Source organism: Thalassophryne amazonica, chromosome 16 (assembly GCF_902500255.1).
Source record: "Thalassophryne amazonica chromosome 16, fThaAma1.1, whole genome shotgun sequence".
Classification (NCBI taxonomy): domain Eukaryota; kingdom Metazoa; phylum Chordata; class Actinopteri; order Batrachoidiformes; family Batrachoididae; genus Thalassophryne; species Thalassophryne amazonica.
In genome coordinates, this window is record NC_047118.1 from 41,453,707 (window position 1) to 41,480,578 (window position 26,872).

Genomic DNA, 26,872 nt, shown 5'->3' on the forward strand with positions numbered 1-26,872 from the left:
AATGACTTTCAGTTAACTCCACTGAGCCTCTGTGCACACTGAAAAAATAAACTGACACAAACCTTGCTTTCTGAAACAGACGCCGCTCTTTTGTCATGCAGCGACGTGCTTTGTTTATTGGAGGATAGCGATGATAATGATGATGATGATGATGGTGGTGGTGGTGGCGGTGGAGGCGGAGCTCCACTGGAGCTGCTGCTCCCTGGTTGGCTGAGCAGATTATTCATGCTGCTGCTTCCACGGAGAGTGGAGCTTCTAAAATTGGAGGATAAAAGATTGAATTGAACTTCAGTCCATTAAATTAACTCCTCGATTTAGAAATCTAGGTGAGCCATGTATCCAGTTGAGGTTTTGAAGCTCTTACTGTTGTTCCTCACAGCAATGGGTCACCCACGTCTTAAGTAGATCATCATCGTGCTGTTATAACAGATCTAGTCACTCAGATTTAAAACTGACCCGTCAAGGAATGGAAAAGGCCTGGAGAGGCTGATCTGCAAGGTGTGGAAAAACTCAAATATGCAGCACGATGAACCGTTGCTATAAATCCCTAATTAAAACCTCATTAAGTCTTTCTTATACATTAGGTTCACAGTGAGATTTGTGGAAGCAGACTTATCTTACTCAGGCTGCCAGTTTCTGTGAGGTCAGGTTCTATGACAGAGCTTTCTGTAATCCAGTCTTTTTTATCTGATTGACCTGTTCGTCTGGGATGGACTACAGAACAACAGGCAAGCAGCTTGGTAGAAGACAACAACTGTTATGGTCATTTATTAGAAAGTGGAAGAAACACAAGATGACTGTCAATCTCCCTCGGTCTGGGATTCCATGCAAGATCTCACTTTGTGGGGTAAGGATGATTCTGAGAAAGCTCAGAACTACACAAGAGGATCTGGTCAATGACCTGAAGAGAGCTGGGACCACAGTCACAAAGATTACATTAGTAACACATGATGCTGTCATGGTTTAAAACCCTTAGGGCAGCAAGGTCCCTCTGCTCAAACCAGCACATGTCCAGGCCCATTTGAAGTTCACCAGTGACCATCTGGATGATCCAGAGGAGACATGGGAGAAGGTTATGTGGTCAGATGAGACCAGAATAGAGCTTTTTGGAATCAACTCCACTTACCATGTTTAGAGGATGAGAACAACCCCAAGATAACCATCCAACTGTGAAGCATGGGGGTGGAAACATCATACTCTGGGGGTGCTCTTCTGCAAAGGGGACAGGACGACTGCACCGTATTGAAGGGAGGATGGATGGGGTCATGTATTGTGAGATATTGTGAGATCCTTCCCTCAGTTAGAGCACTGAAGATGGGTCATGGCTGGGTCTTCCAGCATGACAATGATCCCAAACACACAGCCAGGACAACTAAGGAGGGGCTCCGTAAGAAGCATTTCAAGGTCCTGGAGTGGTCTGGCCAGTCTCCAGACCTGAACTCAATAGAAAATCTTTGGAGGGAGCTGAAACTCCAAACCTGAAAGATTTGGAGAAGATCTGTATGGAGGAGTGGACCAAAATCCCTGCTGCAGTGTGTGAAAACCTGGTGAAAAACTACAGGAAATGTTTGACCTCTGTAATTGCAAACAAAGGCTACTGTACCAAATATTAACATTGATTTTCACAGGTGTTCAAATACTTATTTGCAGCAGTAACATACAAATAAATTATTTAAAAAATCATACATTGTGATTTACAGATTTTTTTTTTTTTTTTTTTTTTTTAGATTATGTCTCCCACAGTGGACATACACCTAAGATGAAAATTTCAGACCCCTCCATGATTTCTAAGTGGGAGAACTTGCAAAATCACAGGGTATTCAAATACTTATTTTCCTCACTGTATATCTATCTCCCCAAGGACCTATTTCTAAAGGGTTTCCAGGCAAACCCAACTGAAAAGAGACCCTGGGATAGAAACAGGAACTTTTTGGTATCCCTAAGAAGAGCTATCTCAGCTTTGGCTACCTCACTTGCCTTGGTGCCGCTGTAACATGGGGTTGGACAGTCTTCTCCAGAGTTTAGCAGTTCAGCATCATACTCAGCACCACGTCGAAGCTTAATCATCCAAATAGGGATATGCAACATTTAACACTAAATGGAGACATGGTCTGACCTAGTTTGGATCTGAACACTGGCCTCTATTCCAAAGGTTTTAAACACTGCTATTAGCACAGGTTTATATAGATCACCACGGAATCAGGACTCATAGTGGGCACCTGCCACCACCTACCCACTGATCTATAGTTATCCAACAATGACCCAGCACAGAATAATTAAAATAAAATACATTCAAAGATGGTAAATGGACTTTGTTTGTATAGCATTTTTCATCTAATATTCAGTATATTGAATATTCATATTCTAATTTTCACACTCTCAAAGTACTTTACAATGATGCCTCACATTCACCGATAGATGTTGAGGTGCCAGGATGCAAGACATTCAACTCCACACCAGAAGAAATTGGGGGATTAATAATTTTGCCCAATGAACCTTTAGTAATTTCCCAGTCTGACAAGGATTTGAACGGAGGATCCTATGCTTTAACCTTGAGAACATGAGTTCCCCCAGCCCATTCTCATGTTTATTTTTGCGCCCTGTCACGAAAAGTGCCCGATTTTCGTGACACTTTTTTTTTAAATTTTGCTATTGATAATCCTACCCCTTCTTCTAACTCTAACCATAACCATAGCGTAAGTGTCTACCCTCACCTAACCCTAACCATAGCCCCCAGACCCCCCGTCAGCCCACATTTTGTGCCCTGTCACAAAATGGATTTCTGCCCCATCATGAAAACCACCCCATTTTCGTGCCCCTGTCATGAATCTATAGATTAATGTACTTTTCATAATGCCACCACAAACTGCCGTGAGATTGCACTGTTTTCCCATGAATGGATGGACGGATGGATGGATCCTTAGTCTTAAATTATGGGCTGAACTCACTGAACCTTAAATTTGTAATTTGTAACTGTTTTACTACAGTACAGGTGATCAGGAATATTTAAAATATTCCCAGAAGACTGATGATATTAATGACATTATCCTGTACTACATACATGTTAATTCATTCGTATTTTATGGTACATGCTACAGTCTACCTTTTGAAACTCTAATTGACTGTTTGATCAGTTATCAACAGACTGATGACAGTGGCTGTGGTGTTTATTTCTATAACAGTATGTAGGTAATAATGTTTTCTAGTAATCCAAATAATATCCATTTCTGTAGGCATTTACCTGGAGTTGGTTGACGTTAGAGGATCAGCCACTGCTTCCACATAGGATGCTGGAAACCATCCCTGACTGAAGGACAGAGTGAAAATAAAGCAGGCATTAAAGATATGAAGTTATTGAATTAAGGGGGACAGTTCCATCTGTTATTCAGACCCATGTAACACAATGTGAGTTTTGTTTGCAGTTAATGAGCTTTCAGCTTTTAATGATTTGACCTTTTACTGTAGACCCCAAATATGGCAATAATCCTGTTGTGTTTGATGATTTGTGGATGTTCATGCTGTTATACAGTCACAAGTATCTGTTTTACTGGCTCCACGTTACATTCTAATCCAATTCCATCATTTGCACGGTGTATTTTTCTGTAGGTAATTCGGTCGGTGAGGCTTACTGTGAGTAAGCATCGCTCCAACAGCGGTCAGAGCGCGCAGTAATCCATCAACTGTGAAAATCCATCAAATGTGAAACGGTAATACGTTATCAGAATCCACATCGATACTTTCGTATTGTATCTTAAATTCATCCATTTCAGTGGCGTCGGCAGCATTACGCGACTTTCTCTTGCTGTCAGCTAACAGCGCTAACAGCTAACAGTGCTAACAGCTAGCAGCGTGCGTGGCCAGTGATCTGTCGAATTGTGCAGCTCGTTGTATAAATCGACAGTTCCACATCCGACAATACTGCGCATGCGTGCACAGTTGTATGGAGGACAGGAATGATATTCGACAGGAATGACATCTCGCCAGAACACCGGTCAGACCGCGGAGTAATACAGCCAAATGTGAAATTGTTGAATATTTTGCCACTGTTACCCCAATTTGTTGAAAAAAAATGTATGGATTAGAATTAGGGAATAACCCTATTGTGCTTAATTCCCATTTCCCAGCTTAACCCTCTGGGGTCGTATACGACGGCTGAGACCAAGCTTTACTAAATTATAAATTACTTTTTATGATATGAGATAGAAACCTACTTTTTTTGCTGAAAAGTTAACTCCGTGGACTTTCGAGCCACCATCCACCATCTTTGTACTCCTCATAGAAGCTGTGTGATGACGTGAGCAATGTGAATGTCCAATCGGAATTGGTTCACCGTCACATGGTTTTCCAAAATCCAATCATAGGGCAGATTCACCTCACGTGACACACCAAAGATTGTTTTTAGGAGTGATGTGTTACTAGTTTATTATAGTTTGCTATGTGTTTTGAATAAATGTGTGGAAAATTATTTTCCACTTTACTTTTTCCTTTCTTATTTCTGATTGTAAACCTTTATTACACTTATAAAACACAACTATAGCATATATATTTTGAAAGTACAGGATGTCCTGAAAAAAAGAGACATAAAACTTGATTGTGGAATGCAGGGAGAGCTGTTAACAGCAATAATAAAACATTTATTCCAGGCGAGGGAACTGTCCAAAAAATGCCCTCAGACCCCAAAGGGTTAAATTCACCCATTTCGATGGTACGCAACTTTCTCTCACTTTGAGCTAACAGTGCTAACAGCTAGCAGCATGCTCAGCCGGTGTTGTGCGGAATTGTGCATCTCAACAGTTCCGCTTCCTGACAATACTGCGCGTGCCCAGTTGCATGTGCTGTTGCGTGCGGAGGACAGGAATGACATTCAACAGTAATGACATCTCTTCAGAACACTGGTCAGGGCACGGAATAATACATCTTTGACCAGTGTTGCACAGATATTATACGCCTGATATGTCACACGATTAACCAATCAGATTCGCGGAAAAAATGTAATTATTAAGTATAGTCTTCACAGAGAAAAATGTATTATCCCTGTTTGTTTTGTTTGTTTTTTCCTTTAGTCCTCCCTTGAAAGGTGCAGGATTTTTTGCACCCACTTGAACTTTCAGTTTTTCACAAGCGCATCTTTTTACATCACAAATGAAACAGGCCAATCAAAGTTCAACCCAAGTTTAAAAAGGACATTCATAGAAGTGGAAGCTTCAGGGTTGGATAATTTGCTATACGAGGTCTGTCAATAAAGTATAGGTCCTTTTTATTTTTTTCAAAAACTATATGGATTTCATTCATATGTTTTTATGTCAGACATGCTTGAACCCTCGTGCGCATGCGTGAGTTTTTCCACGCCTGTCGGTGACGTCATTCGCCTGTGAGCACTCCTTGTGGGAGGAGTCGTCCAGCCCCTCGTCGGAATTCCTTTGTCTGAGAAGTTGCTGAGAGACTGGCGCTTTGTTTGATCAAAATTTTTTCTAAACCTGTGAGGCACATCGAAGTGGACACGGTTCGAAAAATTAAGCTGGTTTTCAGTGAAAATTTTAACGGCTGATAAGAGATTTTGAGGTGATACTGTCGCTTTAAGGACTTCCCATGGTGCGAGACGCCGCGCAGCGCTCTCAGGCGCCGTCGTCAGCCTGTTTCAAGCTGAAAACCTCCACATTTCAGGCTCTATTGATCCAGGACGTCGTGAGAGAACAGAGAAGTTTCAGAAGAAGTCGGTTTCAGCATTTTATCCGGATATTCCACTGTTAAAGGAGATTTTTTTAATGAAAGTGTGGACGCTCCGCCACAGGAAAAACACCTCCGTTGGAAGACTTAAGGACAAGTTGGAACATGTCCAGCTGTTAAACAATTTCTCATATACTCACTCCACTGAAAGCCATCAAAAGCCACCTGGATTTTACAAATGGTTATCAACACGGAGGTGTTTTTCCTGTGCCGCCGCACGTCTTTCATTAAAAAAAATCTCCTTTAACAGTGGAATATCCGGATAAAATGCTGAAACCGACTTCTTCTGAAACTTCTCTGTTCTCTCATGACGTCCTGGATCAATAGAGCCTGAAATGTGGAGGTTTTCAGCTTGAAACAGGCTGACGACGGCGCCTGAGAGCGCTGCGCGACATCTCGCTCCATGGGAAGTCCTTAAAGCGACAGTATCACCTCAAAATCTCTCATCAGCCGTTAAAATTTTCACCGAAAACCAGCTTAATTTTTTGAACCGTGTCCACTTCGATGTGTCTCACAGGTTTAGAAAAAATTTTGCTCAAACAAAGCGCCAGCCTCTCAGCAACTTCTCAGACAAAGGAATTCCGACGAGGGGCTGGACGACTCCTCCCACAAGGAGTGCTCACAGGCAAATGACGTCACCGACAGGCGTGGAAAAACTCACGCATGCGCACGAGGGTTCAAGCATGTCTGACGTAAAAACATATGAATGAAATCCACATAGTTTTTGAAAAAATAAAAAGGACCTATACTTTATGGACAGACCTCATATTTTTCACTGAGAGGATGGGAAAAAGTTCTTCAAGTGTTTTAAAACAAAATATCTTGGGGAAGAGTACATTTTTATACCTTAAAATAATGATGGAATGTATCTTGCAAAATTAATCTAAAATAACTTTTGAATTGATGATGTCATGCTGCTTGAAGAAGAGCAGATACAAAATCATGAATCAACTTAATTCCTAATGAATGATACCATAAAGTGGAAAAAGAGGAGCTAAAATTTAAATACCGTGTTTCATAAACTGACATACTGGCCTTATGTATAGTCAACAGTAAAACCAGCACAGTCTCACTAATGCAAAAGGTTTGTTTTGACCAAATGTCAATATATGATGAATTGAGTGAGAAATGCATATTTCTCACCATGAACTCATGCTGGTGCGCCCGTACAGCCAGCCATTCCTGGCCTGTCGGACGAGCACGGTGATAATTTCTCCCTTGGTGAAGGAGAGGATGCTGCTATTGGAGGAACCGGGCTGGTAAGTCAACAACGCCCTCATGAGCCGTCCTCCTCCGCCTGAGCCAGCCAAATCTGTCGGAGAGCTAGAGCGAGAAATTCTTCCCTGGGGAGATGGAGCTGGAAAAATTACAAGTGAAGAGTGAGTCCAGAAAGAATAGGATGCTAATAGTGAAGACAAAAGTGTAGTTAAAGGGGACAGATCATGCAGAGTCGGTGGCTTCGAGGTTGTCATGGACCAAGCTGAAGACCCATAAACACTGACTCATAAAAGTGTCTCTTGGTAGTGAACATCTATTCTAGTTTAAAAAAAAACAATAAACTGCCATCATTCACGCCTTGTTTTCACAAAGCATGGACTGTCTGCAAATATACGTGATATGCCACCTAGTGGTCAATGCAAAGAAATACATTTCATTATAGTGACCACAGCAGCCAGGAGAGGTTGTTTTTGACTGTTTTTAATCATCTAGTTGTGTGGAATATGCACATGGAACACTATAGAGACAAAAATGAGAGGCGACCACTTTGTATTGTACCACTGCAAAAAAGCAAACAAACAAGCACTAAAATTCACAATGTGTTAAAGTCACCAAACTACTTTCCTTTTACTTCTCCAGCTATGCTTTGAATGTCAAAGGTCAAGCAACTGAAGAAAATGAGCTAGTTTGTTTGTTTTTCATAGCTTTATTAGCTGTCCAAAGCTAACTTCCTAGTACATAGCCTCTCTGCACGCCACAGCAAAAGTTGTATTTATTTTTCAATTCACTTGAGGCAAATTCTGGACCATAAAAAAATGGTAGGAGGACCTTTGCACTCTGTCAGACATCGTGGAGGCATCCATAGTAATGAACGGGTAAATGGTCATCACAGCTACGTATACATATGCTATGTGGAAAGGAGGTGTCACAAGTCCAGGCAGCAGTATTCAACAGTATCCTTAGACATTAGGCAAAACCTCAGAGGTCAAACAATACTTACTCAAAGGTTGAAAACATGGCTAAAGCTAAACCACAGAGGATACTCACTACAAGCACTGGCAACATTCAAGGAACGCGAGAAAGCAGGATGGAATCATGTCTATCTGGCAGAGGGCATGTGAAAAGGAGTGCCTTTTAAAAGACATTCATCAATCAACTGCAGAATTGCCAGCACACAGGACCCGTACGTAGTGACACACAACGAGAAAAAATACACATTACAACAAAGGGCCAAAATAACAAGGAACCAGTATAAACTACAACCACCATGGGAAGGCAAGAAGAAACACCACAAGGGGGAAGGGAAAGGACATAAACGCAACATAACAACACAAACGTGACAGGGTGTATAAAACCAAAAGCAAAACCAAGGAGACACCAGCACATCGCTCCAAACACTGAGCATGGTGGGGACTGAACACAGAGAGATTGCAGGACCTTGTGGAACAAAACTAACTCAAAGAACAAAGGAAAAACTGTGCAAGGAAGTACAACATGGAGGAATGATGAAACAAATAACAACTGAATAAACGAACATGATTGTTTTCTCACAATGAGAACTTTACAGGTTCATTTCCAACCAAGTCCACTGTGTGGAGATTGTATGTTCTCCACGTGTTTGTGTGGGTTCCAAACGGGGGCTCCAGTTTCCTCTTACTTCCAAAATCATGCAGTGAATTGGTGAGTCTCAACTGACTGTAGGCGAGAGTGAATGAGTTTGTCTGTCTGTGTGTATCTATCCTGCTGTAGACTGGCAGCTTGTGAAGGGTGTACACCACAGCACGTTTAGAAAGTGGATAGATATTGTGCAGAGTCAGTTTTAGGTACATTTTACAGTTACATATGGTTCCAGTTTCTTGTTAGTTGTATTATTAATATCACTGAAATTGCTCAAAAGGTGACATTTTACATCTTGACACAATCACAATGATTGAGTCAATATAAGTACATTGAATAAATCCAGAGTTTTGGAATGAAACTAATAACTCACCTCTTGATGGAACTTTGCCAAGGGGCTGCTCCTCTCTGCTCCTTCTGATCTCCTCCTCTCTCATTCTCAGCTGCACAATGAACAAATAAACAGCTAATTGTACAGAAAGTTCTATAGAAATTGTATTCTATAGAGTTGTATAGAAAGTTCATAAATCTGTGCAGTTTTCAACTAGAGCACTGCACTCATAGAGTGCAAACCTCCAACAACACTAGTTTCCAATTCCACAAATTTTTACCTTGGAAAAAATTGTCAAGGTCAAAGTCCTGTTAGAAGTGACTTTTCATAAGATAAAATATAATACAAAATAATATAAATCAAAGGGGCTTTTGAATGTTAAAATCAAATATCCGCTGAATCTGCAATAGTTTATTCATTGAGAGTGCCAATTTGCACCTCATTCTCACAAAGGAGAGTTATTGAAGCACTTTTGATTGAGATATAATGCAAAATGTACATCCAATGGGCTTTTCAATATTAAATTCAAATGTCCACAAAATCCACAATCCTGATCAGATCCAGATCAAACTTTGTCAGGTGATAGTGAGTGCCAGTTTGCACCTGACTTTCAAATATGAGAGTGACTGGAGCATGTTTGACTAAGATATAATGTAAAATATACATTAAATTGGATTTTTGATTTTAAATTTAACTGGCCACAAAATCTGTAACCTGGATTAGATCCAGATCAAACTTTTTAAGTGATAAAGGAGACTATCATACATAATGATCCCAAATATGAAAGAAATTTGAACTTTTTTAACAGTTCTGAATTTTTGAAAACGCATTCATTGTTAAAGATAGGGATTTTTCCAGTTTTTCCAAGATTTTTCCTGACTTTTCCCTTTGATCTGTTGGCCTTGAAAATCGAATCAGTTCTTGCCTATCAATATATGTATCTTCAGTAAAAATGTCATAATGATATATGAAAAATGGGGGCTCCAGGCTGTTCACAAACAAACAGACAAACAAACAAATGGGCAAAAACATCCATGTTTCTGTGCATAGTATCTGTTATCAATAAGTTAGTCAGCATGTCAGCCAGTGTGAGCTGGCAAATCTTCAACTTAAAATAAGAGATGAGTTCCATGTTGTATCACTAAAATGATATCTGTCTATCTGGAGCAGGTATAAAATAATGATGGTAGACATTCATAGCATTTAAAGCCAGCTTCAGGAGAAACTAATATAACTAATAATGAAATCTAAATTTTTACATTGTGTGCACAGGAGCTTTGTTGCCACAAAACAGTCTGTCTAGTCACCTGGTGGCCAAACCCGAAATTTGATTTGCCATTCCAAAATATCTACGTATTCATTGGTTACTACAGTGCTGGTCAGAAGTATTGGTATCTCTGGTACAATGTGTCATCACATCCACCACACCACAAAATAACCTTTGGCCCTGGATGGCAACCACCCATGCAGACAAGTGGTCCATCTCTTTAAAGTAACCATCTACCTGCTGTAGGCAGGTGAAACATGCCCATCTCCAGTTGCTGGGGTCCAAAACACTAAGGCATCTGCATGCTGGACCATGTATGTGCTGGATCAGAAAAAACATACTACATGGGTAAAAGTCATTGTTGATGCTCCCTCACAATGCAAGAGATGCTTCTCATCTGAAGGCGTACTCACACTAGGCACTTCACATTCATGACCCAAGCACGTCCACATCAACACAGCATGAAAGACAGACAAAGGGAAAAAATTACCAGGCTTCTGTACATTTTCCTTTGTTTCCAGCTCTGAAAGAATGGATTCATCTATATAGCCACTTTTTATGATCTGTTTCCAAGTAAGCTATTGGATAGACTTATTATTATTATTTTAGCTGGAGGTATTCTGCAGAGGTGCATAGCAGGACGTATATTCCATTCCAATGCCTTTGGATTGATAGAGTGTGGGCTGGGATCAAATGTTATCCCAGCAGAGCAAATTTTACACTGCAAAACTTACTGTGTGCTCATGACAAAGCAGGTGATCTAAAGATTCATGGTGTTTCTTATAAATGCTTTTTATGCACCTCCATGCTTGAGATAAATTGTTGAAAACTCATTTTGCACAGATGCTTGTGTTCACACGGGTTTACTATAACCTGAGCTTATGTCTGTAGATCATTGTAGAAATGGTAAAACATAGTGAAATACTGGTAAGGATGCACACAGTCAGTGAGGCACATTCGGATGCAACAAAATACTGAGGAACTTCACCCAATGCACTCCCCATAAAGCCAATCGCATCAAAATAAATTATGCAATAAGAGACTCCTCAATTAATCATACTACACACAACAAGATTTTGCTAGAGGCAGCAGATGATGAGGAAATACTTTACCAGACCAGTTTTTAAGCCAAATGTTAAGTGAATTGAAGATTGTATTATCCAAGTAGTAATTATAATATTCAAATCAAATCAAATCAACTTTATTTATAAAGCACTTAAAAAAAAACAGCTGCAGCTGAAACAAAGTGCTGTAAACAAGGGGACATATAAAAGGCAACAAACCACAAAGTACAAATAAAAAACAAGCCCCCCCCCCCCCCAAAAAAAAAAATATTAGTAAGAAATGGTAAACTGTACAGTTGTACCAGTGGCATGACGTGCAAGTTCCATGCTCCATTATTGTTTGTGAGAACATTACAAGTGACCATGGCAGAGTCCAGCTTTACCATGCCCCAGACCATCTCTGCAAGTCTGGCCAGATACACACCAGCAGGTCAGCCCTGGCCACTGCCCAGAGCACTCACACCACTCAAACAAATTGGACTTGTGTGGTGTAAGGCCGTCAGGTATGGTCCAGAGAGCCTAGTTTGAGTACACCCTGAGTCTACCTAAGTAACCGCTCATTTAACACAAAGTCATTTCAGTGGCACCCCAGAATCATAGGTCACCTTAGGTCACTGGTTAATGTTCAAGTTTCACAGCCATACAGTAAGACAGGTAGTACCAGGACCCTACAACCTTTGTTCTCCTGCAAAGATATCAGCATCACCAGTGTCTAATCTCAAGTGGAACTGAGGAAACAAGACTCCAAATTAGCCACTCCATCACACACCAGAGACCTTGCATTGACCATAATAACCTCCCGTCTTACAGCAGTGTGTCCCAGGTTTCAATCAGGTGGGTATCTACAGGCGTGTGCCTCCAATTTTCATTCAGCATCAAAACAAAAACAACAGAATCCATGTTAATCCCTTTATTGTTATTACAGCAGGAACTGCGATCTGCACGGCTCATCTGTATTTCACCCATCAATCGTCTAAAATAAAAAATAGCCTAAAACCAACAGCGCTTATGGCTGTGTTGTTTACTTGAACAATACTGTCAGTCACCACACAAACAACAATATGATTTCAGTTTGCAGATTTTCCATAATGTTAATCCCACAGTTCTGGAACAAAGCCTTCTCTTTACATCAGACAATAAGTCAACAGTTTCAGTTAAAGAAAACAAAGAATTTATTAATTGCACATCTCCTGCAGGTGCCTTGTTTTATGCAGAAGAAGCTCATTGTTCTGTATGAAGAAGTTATCTATTAACTCTGCAGCTATGTGTTTGGACAAAAGTACGTAACACCTTGTGACAATCATATTCTCAGGTTTCTTTATGCTAGAAAATGTGTAATTTGTCTTTCCTGTTCAAATTGTGGGCTGAGTCATTTTCAGACAGCTTCCCTGTTTCTTGTTTCTGTGTCATGTCTCGCACCGTGGCTTTGCCCAGCAGAGGGAACCCTGGTAACACAAATGTTGTTGAACCGAGGTTCCTTCAGCTGATGTCTTTATTTCAAAACTCAATCAAAACAAATGGTTCTTTTGATTTTCCAGGTGGGAACCAGGTGAGAAAGCTGTAGTTCAGTAGTTCTTAATCATCTGGTTCCTACATTTGGCTGTAATTCCTCTGATTAAATAAATGCAGTTTAATAGTTTTAAAGAAAATGAGATTTTCTATTTTAAAGCTACATTGTGCAGGATTACGGGGTGTTTATTAGCAGAAATTAACTAGATCATTCATAATATCTATTCACTGGGGTATAATTACCTACAGTATCGAATAAAAGGGTTTCTGTAAGCTTAGAATGAGCCCTTCATATCTAGAGGAGAGTGGGCCCCCTCATGGAGGCCACCATGTTGATACGGTAGCCAAACGGGGGCACTGTTACTCCTTTTTTTTTTTTTTTTTTTTTTTTTTTGCATTTTGCAGGACTGGAAAACTGAACAAAAGAAGAAGATGAATCAGTGGTTGCTCCCCTGGATACTCTCTATTAGATGCTCATGCAGGCTAACGGCTTTCAGAACCCTCATTTCTGGGAAGAGAAACTAAGGCATCATTAATCCCCGTCGCCAAAGAATTGAAAACATGAAGGGAACCAATGCAATTGCTTGAGGTTGCAGGAATGCAATCTGCAACTTCCCCACTAGGTGCCACTAAATCCTACATACTGTAACTTTGTTGAACTTTCTCTAATTATGTAAACTATTTCAGCATTCTTATGCAGCGTTCTGCAATTCAAATCCTAAAAAACAGAATCACATCTCAAACCACAAGAATACTCTTGATTATGTAAAATTTTTTAAAGTGACCTGGCTGCTCTCCTGTGCGAATATCTCATTCAGAAAACTCAGCGGGTTGCCTTGTGAATCTTTTCTGCTCCGATATCACCGCAGAACTCACCATGTTGTCCGGCATGTTGGACTGTGTGACGTCAGGCTTTCTGGTGACGTTCACGTTGTGTTTCCAGGTATCTGCCCGCTGCTGGAGCAAACCCCTCATCTGCCACGCAACAAACACAAATATTCGGAAACAGATCAGCAGCAGTGGGTTACGGTACGTTGTGGTGAATACATTTGCACTGGCATGGTGATGAAGTACACATGGGGAACCTGTGAAAAGGCAGAACACTGCTGTAGCCCGCTGAGACAGTCGCATGGACAGACAGGAAAAAAATAAACTACATGCAGCTACCTTTGCTGAAGTTTCTATTAATTTCTTGAGGGGCAAAGGGGATCCCAGCGTCTAGTAGATGCCACCATCCTAATGCGTTGAAACTGAATTTAAATGACTTCTTAAACTTTTAAGTTCTGAATCATTGTTTTGGTTATTTCAAGCCATTTTCTGAAGCAATTCAAATTTTTTAACATTTTCACACAGTGAATATTTCACTTTGAACTCCAATTTTCTATTTCAATTTATTTAATTTTACATTATGCCAAATCACAACAAAGCTTCCTCAAGGTGCTTCACACAGGCAAAGTCTAACCTTACCAACCCCTAAACAACCACATAGGTGACAGTGGTAAGGAAGAGCTCCCTCTGATGATTTGAGGAAGAAACCTCAAGCAGACCAGACTCAAAGGGGTGACCCTCTGCTTGGGCCATTCTAACAGTTAGGTTTTGACAAAGCTTAACAAATACTGAGTTAAATTTGTCTCATTAATACCTCCAAATGCAGAGGGTGATCTACAAATATTCTTTGATTTGCACACGTTTTGCAATCCAGAAACACACGTTTCCAATTTGTAACTAATGTTTTTACAAATAAATGTGTATTTGTAAATATATCATTTTTTTCATTTGTTAAAAAAAGGGCATTTGCAAAACTGAACATTCTGTTTGTGTGATTCAGCATTTGTCGATCACCGATCACACGCATTCATTGCTTTGCTCAGTTACCCAATATTGAGACATTCTGAGTGCAAAACTGCTCAGAGGTTCACAAATATGTAGGTTGCTATACACACTGCCATCCAGTGGCAGTGTTGTTGGGGGGGGGGGGGGTGGAGTGATGAGATGGAGACTCTGAAAATATCATTTCCCATAATGCCTTTTGGCGCGTGTGTCGGTTAACACAAAAACTTTCAGAATTAGTGTGTTTCCTTCAATTCAATTCAATTTATTTCAATTCTATAGCACACAAGTAAGGTCTAACCTTACCACTCCTAGAGCAAGCACACAGGCGAGAAATAAGGACAAACTCACTCTGATGATTTGAGGAAGAAACCTCAAGCAGACCAGACTCAATGGGGTGACCCTCTGCGTGGGCCATGCTACCAACACAGTTAACAATACAAATACAGTTGTATGTAAAGGTTTGGGCACCCCTGATGATTTCCATGATTTTCCTTTATAAATCATTGGTTGTTTGGATCAGCAATTTCAGTTAAATATATCATATAGCAGACAAACAGTCATATTTGAGAAGTGAAATGAAGTTTGTAGGATTTACAGAAAGTGTGCAATACTTTTTTTTTAACAAAATTAAGCAGGTGCATAAATTTGGGCACCCCAACAGAAAAAAATACATCAATATTTAGTAGATCCTCCTTTTGCAGAAATAACAGCCTCTAAATTAGGACCGACGCTCTTGCTTGCCTCTACTGGTGGTTGGCTCTCACTGCGGTATTGTATCACTTCCTGTTCCGGAGCACAGCGGTGTTTTGCTGTATCTGTTAGCTGTTTAATCTGCGCAGTTAGATTGATCTAGTTATCTAGATAACGATTTGTTTCCCAGTGTAATCTTCATGTGCCTTAACTAAAGCACTCCCTCTGCTGAATCACCTCTAAATTATTTACACATTATTCACTTTGCGTGTTTTTAGGAATCCGCTAGCTTAGCGCAGCTACTAGCTCTTAGCCGGTTTAGCATGGCGGCTTCTCCTGTCTCTCCCGCACTTTTCTGCTCTGGGTGTGAAATGTTTAGTTATTCCTCGGCCTCCTTTAGCAGTAATGGTACTTGTAATAAGTGTAGCTTATTCATAGCTTTGGAGGCCAGGCTGGGCGAATTGGAGACTCGGCTCCGCACCGTGGAAAATTCTACAGCTAGCCAGGCCCCTGTAGTCGGTGCGGACCAAGGTAGCTTAGCCGCCGTTAGTTCCCCTCTGGCAGATCCCGAGCAGCCGGGAAAGCAGGCCGACTGGGTGACTGTGAGGAGGAAGCGTAGTTCTAAACAGAAGCCCCGTGTACACCGCCAACCCGTTCACATTTCTAACTGTTTTTCCCCACTCAGCGACACACCCGCCGAGGATCAAACTCTGGTTATTGGCGACTCTGTTTTGAGAAATGTGAAGTTAGCGACACCAGCAACCATAGTCAATCGTCTTCCGGGGGCCAGAGCAGGCGACATTGAAGGAAATTTGAAACTGCTGGCTAAGGCTAAGCGTAAATTTGGTAAGATTGTAATTCACGTCGGCAGTAATGACACCCGGTTACGCCAATCGGAGGTCACTAAAATTAACATTGAATCGGTGTGTAACTTTGCAAAAACAATGTCAGACTCTGTAGTTTTCTCTGGGCCCCTCCCCAATCGGACCGGGAGTGACATGTTTAGCCGCATGTTCTCCTTGAATTGCTGTCTGTCTGAGTGGTGTCCAAAAAATGAGGTGGGCTTCATAGATAATTGGCAAAGCTTCTGGGGAAAACCTGGTCTTGTTAGGAGAGACGGCATCCATCCCACTTTGGATGGAGCAGCTCTCATTTCTAGAAATCTGGACAATTTTCTTAAATCCTCCAAACCGTGACTATCCAGGGTTGGGACCAGGAAGCAGAGTTGTAGTCTTACACACCTCTCTGCAGCTTCTCTCCCCCTGCCATCCCCTCATTACCCCATCCCCGTAGAGACGGTGCCTGCTCCCAGACCACCAATAACCAGTAAAAATCTATTTAAGCATAAAAATTCAAAAAGAAAAAATAATATAGCACCTTCAACTGCACCACAGACTAAAACAGTTAAATGAAGGTCTATTAAACATTAGGTCTCTCTCTTCTAAGTCCCTGTTGGTAAATGATATAATAATTGATCAACATATTGATTTATTCTGCCTTACAGAAACCTGGTTACAGCAGGATGAATATGTTAGTTTAAATGAGTCAACACCCCCGAGTCACACTAACTGTCAGAATGCTCGTAGCATGGGCCGAGGCGGAGGATTAGCAGCAATCTTCCATTCCAGCTTATTAATTAATCAAAAACCCAGACAGAGCTTTAATTCATTTGAAAGCTTGACTCTTAGTCTTGTCCATCCAAATTGGAAGTCCAAAAAAACAGTTTTATTTGTTATTATCTATCGTCCACCTGGTCGTTACTGTGAGTTTCTCTATGAATTTTAGGACCTTTTGTCTGCCTTAGTGCTTAGCTCATATAAGATAATTATAGTGGGCGATTTTAACATCCACACAGATGCTGAGAATGACAGCCTCAACACTGCATTTAATCTATTATTAGACTCTATTGGCTTTGCTCAAAATGTAAATGAGTCCACCCACCACTTTAATCATATCTTAGATCTTGTTCTGACTTATGGTATGGAAATAGAAGACTTAACAGTATTCCCTGAAAACTCCCTTCTGTCTGATCATTTCTTAATAACATTTACATTTACTCTGATGGACTACCCAGCAGTGGGGAATAAGTTTCATTACACTAGAAGTGTTTCAGAAAGCGCTGTAACTAGGTTTAAGGATATGATTCCTTCTTTATGTTCTCTAATGCCATATACCAACACGGTGCAGAGTAGCTACCTAAACTCTGTAAGTGAGATAGAGTATCTCGTCAATAGTGTTACATCCTCATTGAAGACAACTTTGGATGCTGTAGCTCCTCTGAAAAAGAGAGCTTTAAATCAGAAGTGCCTGACCCTGTGGTATAACTCACAAACTCCCAGCTTAAAGCAGATAACCCGTAAATTGGAGAGGAAATGGCGTCTCACTAATTTAGAAGATCTTCATTTAGCCTGGAAAAAGAGTCTGTTGCTCTATAAAAAAGCCCTCCGTAAAGCTAGGACATCTTACTACTCATCACTAATTGAAGAAAATAAGAACAACCCCAGGTTTCTTTTCAGCACGGTAGCCAGGCTGACAAAGAGTCAGAGCTCTATTGAGCTGAGTATTCCATTAACTTTAACTAGTAATGACTTCATGACTTTCTTTACTAACAAAATTTTAACTATTAGACAAAAAATTACTCATAACCATCCCAAAGACATATCGTTATCTTTGGCTGCTTTCAGTGATGCCGGTATTTGGTTAGACTCTTTCTCTCAGATTGTTCTGTCTGAGTTATTTTCATTAGTTACTTCATCCAAACCATCAACATGTCTATTAGACCCCATTCCTACCAGGCTGCTCAAGGAAGCCCTACCATTATTTAATGCTTTGATCTTAAATATGATCAATCTATCTTTGTTAGTTGGCTATGTACCACAGGCTTTTAAGGTGGCAGTAATTAAACCATTACTTAAAAAGCCATCACTTGACCCAGCTATCTTAGCTAATTATAGGCCAATCTCCAACCTTCCTTTTCTCTCAAAAATTCTTGAAAGGGTAGTTGTAAAACAGCTAACTGATCATCTGCAGAGGAATGGTCTATTTGAAGAGTTTCAGTCAGGTTTTAGAATTCATCATAGTACAGAAACAGCATTAGTGAAGGTTACAAATGATCTTCTTATGGCCTCAGACAGTGGACTCATCTCTGTGCTTGTTCTGTTAGACCTCAGTGCTGCTTTTGATACTATTGACCATAAAATTTTATTACAGAGATTAGAGCATGCCATAGGTATTAAAGGCACTGCGCTGCGGTGGTTTGAATCATATTTATCTAATAGATTACAATTTGTTCATGTAAATGGGGAATCATCTTCACAGACTAAGGTTAATTATGGAGTTCCACAAGGTTCTGTGCTAGGACCAATTTTATTCACTTTATACATGCTTCCCTTAGTCAGTATTAATAGACGGTATTGCTTAAATTTTCATTGTTACGCAGATGATACCCAGCTTTATCTATCCATGAAGCCAGAGGACACACACCAATTAGCTAAACTGCAAGATTGTCTTACAGACATAAAGACATGGATGACCTCTAATTTCCTGCTTTTAAACTCAGATAAAACTGAAGTTATTGTACTTGGCCCCACAAATCTTAGAAACATGGTGTCTAACCAGATCCTTACTCTGGATGGCATTACCCTGACCTCTAGTAATACTGTGAGAAATCTTGGAGTCATTTTTGATCAGGATATGTCATTCAAAGCGCATATTAAACAAATATGTAGGACTGCTTTTTTGCATTTACGCAATATCTCTAAAATTAGAAAGGTCTTGTCTCAGAGTGATGCTGAAAAACTAATTCATGCATTTATTTCCTCTAGGCTGGACTATTGTAATTCATTATTATCAGGTTGTCCTAAAAGTTCCCTGAAAAGCCTTCAGTTAATTCAAAATGCTGCAGCTAGAGTACTAACGGGGACTAGAAGGAGAGAGCATATCTCACCCATACTGGCCTCTCTTCATTGGCTTCCTGTTAATTCTAGAATAGAATTTAAAATTCTTCTTCTTACTTATAAGGTTTTGAATAATCAGGTCCCATCTTATCTTAGGGACCTCATAGTACCATATCACCCCAATAGAGTGCTTCGCTCTCAGACTGCAGGCTTACTTGTAGTTCCTAGGGTTTGTAAGAGTAGAATGGGAGGCAGAGCCTTCAGCTTTCAGGCTCCTCTCCTGTGGAACCAGCTCCCAATTCGGATCAGGGAGACAGACACCCTCTCTACTTTTAAGATTAGGCTTAAAACTTTCCTTTTTGCTAAAGCTTATAGTTAGGGCTGGATCAGGTGACCCTGAACCATCCCTTAGTTATGCTGCTATAGACTTAGACTGCTGGGGGGTTCCCATGATGCACTGAGTGTTTCTTTCTCTTTTTGCTCTGTATGCACCACTCTGCATTTAATCATTAGTGATCGATCTCTGCTCCCCTCCACAGCATGTCTTTTTCCTGGTTCTCTCCCTCAGCCCCAACCAGTCTCAGCAGAAGACTGCTCCTCCCTGAGCCTGGTTCTGCTGGAGGTTTCTTCCTGTTAAAAGGGAGTTTTTCCTTCCCACTGTCGCCAAGTGCTTGCTCACAGGGGGTCGTTTTGACCGTTGGGGTTTTACGTAATTATTGTATGGCCTTGCCTTACAATATAAAGTGCCTTGGGGCAACTGTTTGTTGTGATTTGGCGCTATATAAATAAAATTGATTGATTGATTGATAAATGCTTCCTATAGCTTCCAATGAGAGTCTGGATTCTGGTTGAAGGTATTTAGGCCATTCTTCTTTACAAAACATCTCAGGTTTGTTGGATTCCGAGCATGGACAGCCCACTTAAAATCACACCACAGATTTTCAATAATATTCAGGTATGGGGACTGAGATGACCATGTTGTACTTGTTCCTCTGCATGAATGCCTTAGTAGATTTTGGGCAGTATTTAGGGTTGTTGTCTTGTTAAAAGATCCAGCCCTGGCACATCTTCAACTTTGGCACTGATTCATGAACATTGTTGTCAGTCTGCTGATATTGACTGGAATCCATGTGACCCTCAACTTTAACACAATTCCCAGTACCTGCACTGGCCACATAGGCACACAGCATGATGGAACCACCTCCAAATTTTACTGTAGGTAGCAAGCATTTTTCTTGGAATGCTGTGTTCTTTTTCAGCCATGCATACCACCCCTTATTATGTCCAAATAACTCAATTTTATTTTCATCAGTCCACAGCACCTTATTCCAAAATGAAGCTGGATTGTCCAAATGTGCTTGAGCATACCTCAAGCGACTCTGTTTGTGGCATGTACACAGAAAAGGCTTCCTCTGCATTACAGAATCATACAACATCTCTTTGTGCAAAGTGCGCTATGTAACTGAACGATGCACAAAGACACTATCTGCAGCAAGATCATGTTGTAGGTCTTTGGAGCAGGTCTGTGGGTTCACTATGACTGTTCTCATGATCCTTCTCTTCAGCTTATCCAAGATTTTTCTAGGCCTGCCACTGCGCCTGCGGTCCACAATTTCCTTACTATGTTTCTCACAGTGGAAACTGACAGCTGAAATCTCTGAGATAGATTTTTGTATCCTTCACCTAAACCATGATGTTGCACAATCTTTGTTTTCAGGTCATTTGAGAGTTGTTTAGAGGCTCCCATATTGTCACTCATTAAAAGAGATGCAAACAGGGGAAATGGCCACCTTAAATACCCTTTTTCATGATTGGATTCACCTGAGTAAGGATGTCAAGCGTCAGTGAGCTTACCAAACCAATTTTGTGTTCCAGTAATTAGTGCTAAAATGTATTCAAATCAATAAAATGACAAGGGTGCCCAGATTTATGCACCTGCCTAATTTTGTTTAAATAATTATTGTACAATTTCTGTAAATACTAGAAACTTCATTTCACTTCTCAAATATCAGGGTGTTTGTCTGCTATATGATATATTTAATGGAAATTTCTGATCCAGACAACCAATGATTTATAAAGGAAAATCATGAAAATTCTCAGGGGTGCCCAAACGTTTGCATACAACTGTATATAAGAAATTTTGGGAGTCTATGCTGGTGCACAGGATGGGAGGCCTGCAGAAGAAGACACCCACTCCCATCTCTGGAGGAAGCCGCACCTCAAACAGAGCGAAAAAACAGAATCAGGCAGCAGAAAGACAACAAATACAGTATAATTTTTCAGCATTAAGCAACAAGAAAAACAAAAGAAATACTAAAGTGTTCGCCAGCCACTAGCCCTAAGCTCCACTAAAAGACCCTTTAAAAGATATGTGGGATATTTTCACATTGTAAAAATGACAGTTGCAGTTAGTGTTGATAAACTATCTGGAATTAGTTTTGTTTATAAATAAATAAAACCATGAGTCAAACTGGTTTGATGGTTATGCCACAGGCAGGGGTCATCCAGCATTCCTCATGCCGTCAGTGGGCCTGTTCCCAAGGCAATGTCCATGCTAAAATGCAGCCTGCAGTGTGCGGCACCAGCTTCAGGCATCGCATCTCATGGTCAGTCCGGCACCCTGTCTTCAGTAGCCGTCCAGCTATCCGTGCCTCGGACAGAGAGAAAAAGAGCAGAATCAGTCGGCCGAAAAAACTGCACCTGAGGTATAATTCATCAGCAGTAAATTGACAGGAACATAGAGAAAATACAAGGTGATCGATCTCTGCTTTGTCATTTACATTGTGTGTGTGATCCTTAGCTGCTGCAGATCAGCGACAAGCTGCGAATACAGTGCTCTGCCTGAACTGATGCAGAAGATTAATGCATGTAATTTCCTTTAGTTCTAATCCATGTCAGAGTTTTTGTTTAAACTTTGGTATAAAACACATAATGAGACCACACAGGAGTCAGGAATGGAGCCATGTCTTCAAACAGAGGAGAATTAGCAATAATGTAACATATATCACCTCCAAAGGTGCTTCTTGTTTGTCTATTGTTATAAAGCAGGGAAATCTCTCCATGGGGAAAGATAAAATCTTCCACAACCATCATCATTATGATGAATCCTCTTTGTTCTTATCTCCTGTCTGATATTTATTGTAATGATAAACCAGGCACATTTCGTATGTGCAGTCAGCGAGTCAAAACAAACCACGAGTTGAAAAATGCCTCCGTGACTTTGCTGTTCACCTTATCCATCAGGCAGACTGTGGACTCAATCATTCCACAGTGTTTCTCAGCCAAGAAGCGGTAGCGCCTCTCCTCCTCCTTCAGAGCATCAGCATGGCACTGCTTCAGGAACTGCACAGAGTGATGAGAATCCTGAAGATCCAGATATAGAAGCTGTGAATCAGAAAAAGACTAGAGGGACTGTGGGCTGGCGTCCGTGCACACCTGGTTAGTTCCTCTCCTCAGCTGACCTGTTTGCAGGCTGTGGACTTCCATCTCATAGTGCCTCCTGCTCTTCTGTAAGAACAAAATATCATCATGCCAAATCACATTTGTGATTATGAGCTCAGCTGCCCAGGGCGAACGGCAGGAGAGCAGAAGTAGAAATCCGATGAATGCACGCAGGATCCTGCATAAGACTCGTCTCCATTTATTACAGAGGCTGTTATTACAAGTGGAAACCAATGGGAATTTCAAAGGCTGAATTGCATAAATGTTAATACAGATGTAGGGTTTTGGGCATAAGGCAGGAAGAAGATACCCTACATTTCTAAATGTAATTTTAATTCATATGTAGTTAAACTGATCAAACTTTTTTCATCAAGTGAATCAGCATGCAGTATCATAGCTTGGATCTCTGACAAGAAAATAGATAGTTGATCTTTAAAAAATTTACTTTCACTGTGATCTTCAAAAATGATAAATTAAGATTTTTTTTCCAACCATAACTGGGCTCCAATAGCTCAGGCATTGATGGACTCTAAATAAGACCCAGTTGTGGACTGTTTCCAATCCAGGCTCACTTGTCGAACTCCCACCATGATTTCAGTTTACTGTATTGTTCTGTATAATCTTGTTTGGCCCGAACTCACAGATAAATAGTCTCTGTCCAGTCTGATGTTATTGTCCATCTCTTGAAGAACTTCTGTGTGGAACCAGCGGAACTAGTACAAACAGAAAAGTCATGTTAACTGTGTGAGAAGATGAGGTACTAAAGCAATGTGTGACACGCGTGAGGCTGTGATGGCTGTATGAGGGTTGTGTTGATGTGACTTACTAGGCCCTGGAGCTCCAACGTGAGCCTCCTTTGGGTTTCAGCGAGCTGAATCAGCACTTCCCCTTAAAGACAATCACATTCCATTTTTGCTACTAAAACGTGAGCAGGAAAACTATAAAATGATGCTATACGAGTATTATCATATAATTCATTGTGGGGGGGGGTGTTTAACCACATCTATCCCATTCACCTTTTTAAAAATATTTTATTTTGTGGGCAGGTGCAATGTGACCTACTTATAGGCGTCAAGAATCACAAATCCCACATTTCGGATGGGATGCTGTTTTTAAGCCATGGATTCAGATCATTTCAGGAATAAAAACAAGGAATTTTTGCCTCTTCAACAAGGTGTTAACTATTTTGCATAATATTTTAAAACAAAATAATAATTTTTTTATATTTAACTGCAATATGATAGCCTTTGCCCCCCCCCCCCCCCAAAAAAAAGATAGAAAAAGTATTTAAGAATGGGGCAAAGCTGATCTAAGTTTATAAATTCACTAGGGTGGTAATAAATTAAGCAAAGTTTCTATCACGAGTTGGGGTGACATATGAGTCCAGAATGTGTTTAGACTTCAACGGTTTTTAGAGGAAGAACTCAATCCTTTTATTTCCTGCTAATTCTGTATTTTTTATGTTAATTTCTTGTCTTAATGTATTTAGAAATTGTTTAGGTTCTGGTTATCATATACACGCTATTATACTATTATTAATATGTCGCGGACATGAACAAGCGACGTTCTTCAGCATCTCACCTTGTCATTTAGGTCCTTCAGGCTTTTAGTAGTATTAGTAGTAGTAGTAGTATTGTTATCAGTATTATTATTATTATTATTATTATTATTATTATTATTATTATTACGTTGTATTATTTTTATCAGTATTATTGTTATTTTATTTTATTACTACTATTTTGTCATTTGATTTTTAAATGGACCACAGTGGAAATAAGGGTTTTCACTTTCTTGTGTCATCCATGTATTTTGAATGCATTATCAATTATATTATGTACTTACACTGAACTTACTAAATAAAATCACGCATGCATGCCTTTAATATATAAATGATCTACCGCCCCCTGCTGGATTGATATGAGTCCAGAATGTAAATATTAACTTCCAATGTTCAGTGTTGTTAGCTAATATCTTAGGTTATCCAAAATTATTAGTCCTATCAATGTTCCGTTTTGGTGGCATTCATCCTTGACCCATACTGTGTTGTAGGAATGACTGCTTCACCTCAGGGAGTTGTGGTGGACTGCTGCTTTCATGTATGATCTATTCACATTACAATCTCTTTGACCGGTAGAAAACCTTTTACTTCTGGCATATAATGAGTCCACCATGTAATGTAAAAATGTAAAAAAAAAAAAAATGGGGACAACTGAAAGACAATAAATAGCTCTAACTGATGTAATTCAAGTTACACCCAAAACACAACCATGATTAATTGACCAAATACAACCCCTTTGCGCTCTGTGACTCGTTTTGCACTCAGATTATGCCCCATGTCAATAGTAATGTTGTGAAAGTGTAGTGACATGGACCCACAACAGGGGGCGCAAATGAACGGTCAATAGATGAGCCAAAAAGTAACAATTTAATGTTGTGAAATGTGCACAACGAAATACAGACAATCTCAGAATATAATTACAGTCAAATTACAAAGGTGACGTGTGGGCAGGCTCGAGGATAGAAGACGTCTGTCCTGAGAAGAGCCAGAACCACACGATTTCCGCCGCCACTGAACCTGGTGAATACTGAAGCCCGCACTTCAGGCAGGGCGCCCTCTGGTGGTGGGCCAGCAGTACCTCCTCTTCTGGCGGCCCACACAACAGGACCCCCCCCTCAACGGGCGCCTCCTGGCGCCCGACCAGGTTTATCGGGGTGTCGGCGGTAGAAATCGGCCAGGAGGGCCGGATCCAGGATGAAGCTCCTCTTCACCCAGGAGCGTTCTTCGGGTCCATACCCCTCCCAGTCCACCAGATATTGGAACCCCCGGCCCATTCGACGGACGTCCAGGAGCCGGCGCACTGTCCAAGCCAGCTCCCCGTCAATGATCCGGGCAGGAGGCGGCGCTGGACCGGGAGCACAGAGGGGTGAGGTGTGGTACGGTTTGAGTTTGGAGACGTGGAACATCAGGTGGATCCGCAGTGAAGCTCCAGCTCCCAGCTTCACTGCGGGCTGAGGACCTTGAGGATACGAAATGGGCCGATGAACTTGTCCATCAGTTTAGGTGACTGTACTTGTAGGGGGATGTCCTTCGTCGACAACCACACCTCCTGCCCGGGCTGGTATGCAGGGGCCGGGGACCGCCGGCGGTCTGCATGGGTCTTGGCCCTCGTCCGGGCTTTCAACAAGGCAGAACGGGCGGTGCGCCACACCCGACGGCACCTCCGAAGATGGGCCCGGACCGAGGGCACACCGACCTCTCCCTCCACCATGGGAAATAATGGGGGCTGGTACCCCAAACACACCTCAAATGGGGAGAGGCCGGTGGCAGAAGACACCTGGCTGTTATGCGCATACTCGATCCAGGCCAGATGGTTACTCCAGGCCATCGGGTGCGCGGATGTTACACAGCGGAGGGTCTGTTCCAGCTCCTGGTTGGCCCGCTCTGCCTGTCCGTTCGTCTGTGGATGGTACCCAGACGAGAGGCTCACGGTGGCCCCCAGTTCCCTGCAGAAGCTCCTCCAGACGTGTGAGGAGAACTGGGGACCACGATCAGAGACAATGTCGGTGGGTATCCCATGCAGACGGACGACGTGGTGGACCAGGAGGTCTGCTGTCTCCTGGGCTGTTGGGAGCTTTGGGAGGGCCACGAAGTGGGCCGCCTTGGAGAATCGGTCCACTATCGTGAAGATGGTGGTGTTGCCCTGGGACGGCGGGAGGCCCGTGATGAAATCCAGGCCAATGTGGGACCAGGGGCGATGAGGCACAGGTAACGGCTGGAGAAGTCCTTGGGACCTTTTATGGTCTGCCTTGCCCCTGGCACAGGTGGTGCAGGCCTGGATGTACTCCCGGACGTCGGCCTCCATAGACGCCCACCAGAAGCGCTGCCGGACAACTGCCACGGTCCTTCGCACCCCTGGATGACAGGAGAGCTTGGAACCGTGACAGAAGTCCAAGACTGCAGCTCTGGCCTCTGGTGGGACATACAAACGGTTCTTCGGACCTGTTCCTGGGTCCGGGCTCTGTGCCAGGGCCTCCTGGACGATCTTCTCCACGTCCCAGGTGAGGGTGGCCACGATAGTGGACTCCGGCAGGATGGGCTCCGGTAGATCCGACAGTGCAGTGTTGACCTCCTCTTCGTGTACCCGGGACAAGGCATCCGACCTCTGGTTCTTGGTCCCGGGGCGATAAGTGATCCGGAAGTCAAAACGCCCGAAGAACAGTGACCAGCGGGCTTGCCTGGGGTTCAGCCGCTTGGCGGTCCTGATATACTCCAGGTTCC

General features: G+C 41.7%; 1 protein-coding gene across 2 annotated transcripts in view; it reads right to left on the reverse strand.

The window, feature by feature from the left end:
* The window catches only part of baiap2l2a (BAR/IMD domain containing adaptor protein 2 like 2a), a 63,309-nt gene that overhangs the window by 7,679 nt on the left and 28,758 nt on the right, over positions 1 to 26,872 (reverse strand). For both annotated transcript variants that reach the window (XM_034190203.1, XM_034190204.1), the window contains exons 4-12: positions 23,420 to 23,481; positions 23,235 to 23,306; positions 22,588 to 22,659; positions 22,384 to 22,494; positions 13,610 to 13,708; positions 8,936 to 9,005; positions 6,871 to 7,084; positions 3,242 to 3,307; positions 63 to 255 (exon numbers count right to left, since the gene is read on the reverse strand). In XM_034190203.1, the coding sequence (XP_034046094.1) occupies positions 63 to 255; positions 3,242 to 3,307; positions 6,871 to 7,084; positions 8,936 to 9,005; positions 13,610 to 13,708; positions 22,384 to 22,494; positions 22,588 to 22,659; positions 23,235 to 23,306; positions 23,420 to 23,481 (959 nt within the window). The remainder of the gene's footprint in view (positions 1 to 62; positions 256 to 3,241; positions 3,308 to 6,870; positions 7,085 to 8,935; positions 9,006 to 13,609; positions 13,709 to 22,383; positions 22,495 to 22,587; positions 22,660 to 23,234; positions 23,307 to 23,419; positions 23,482 to 26,872) is intronic.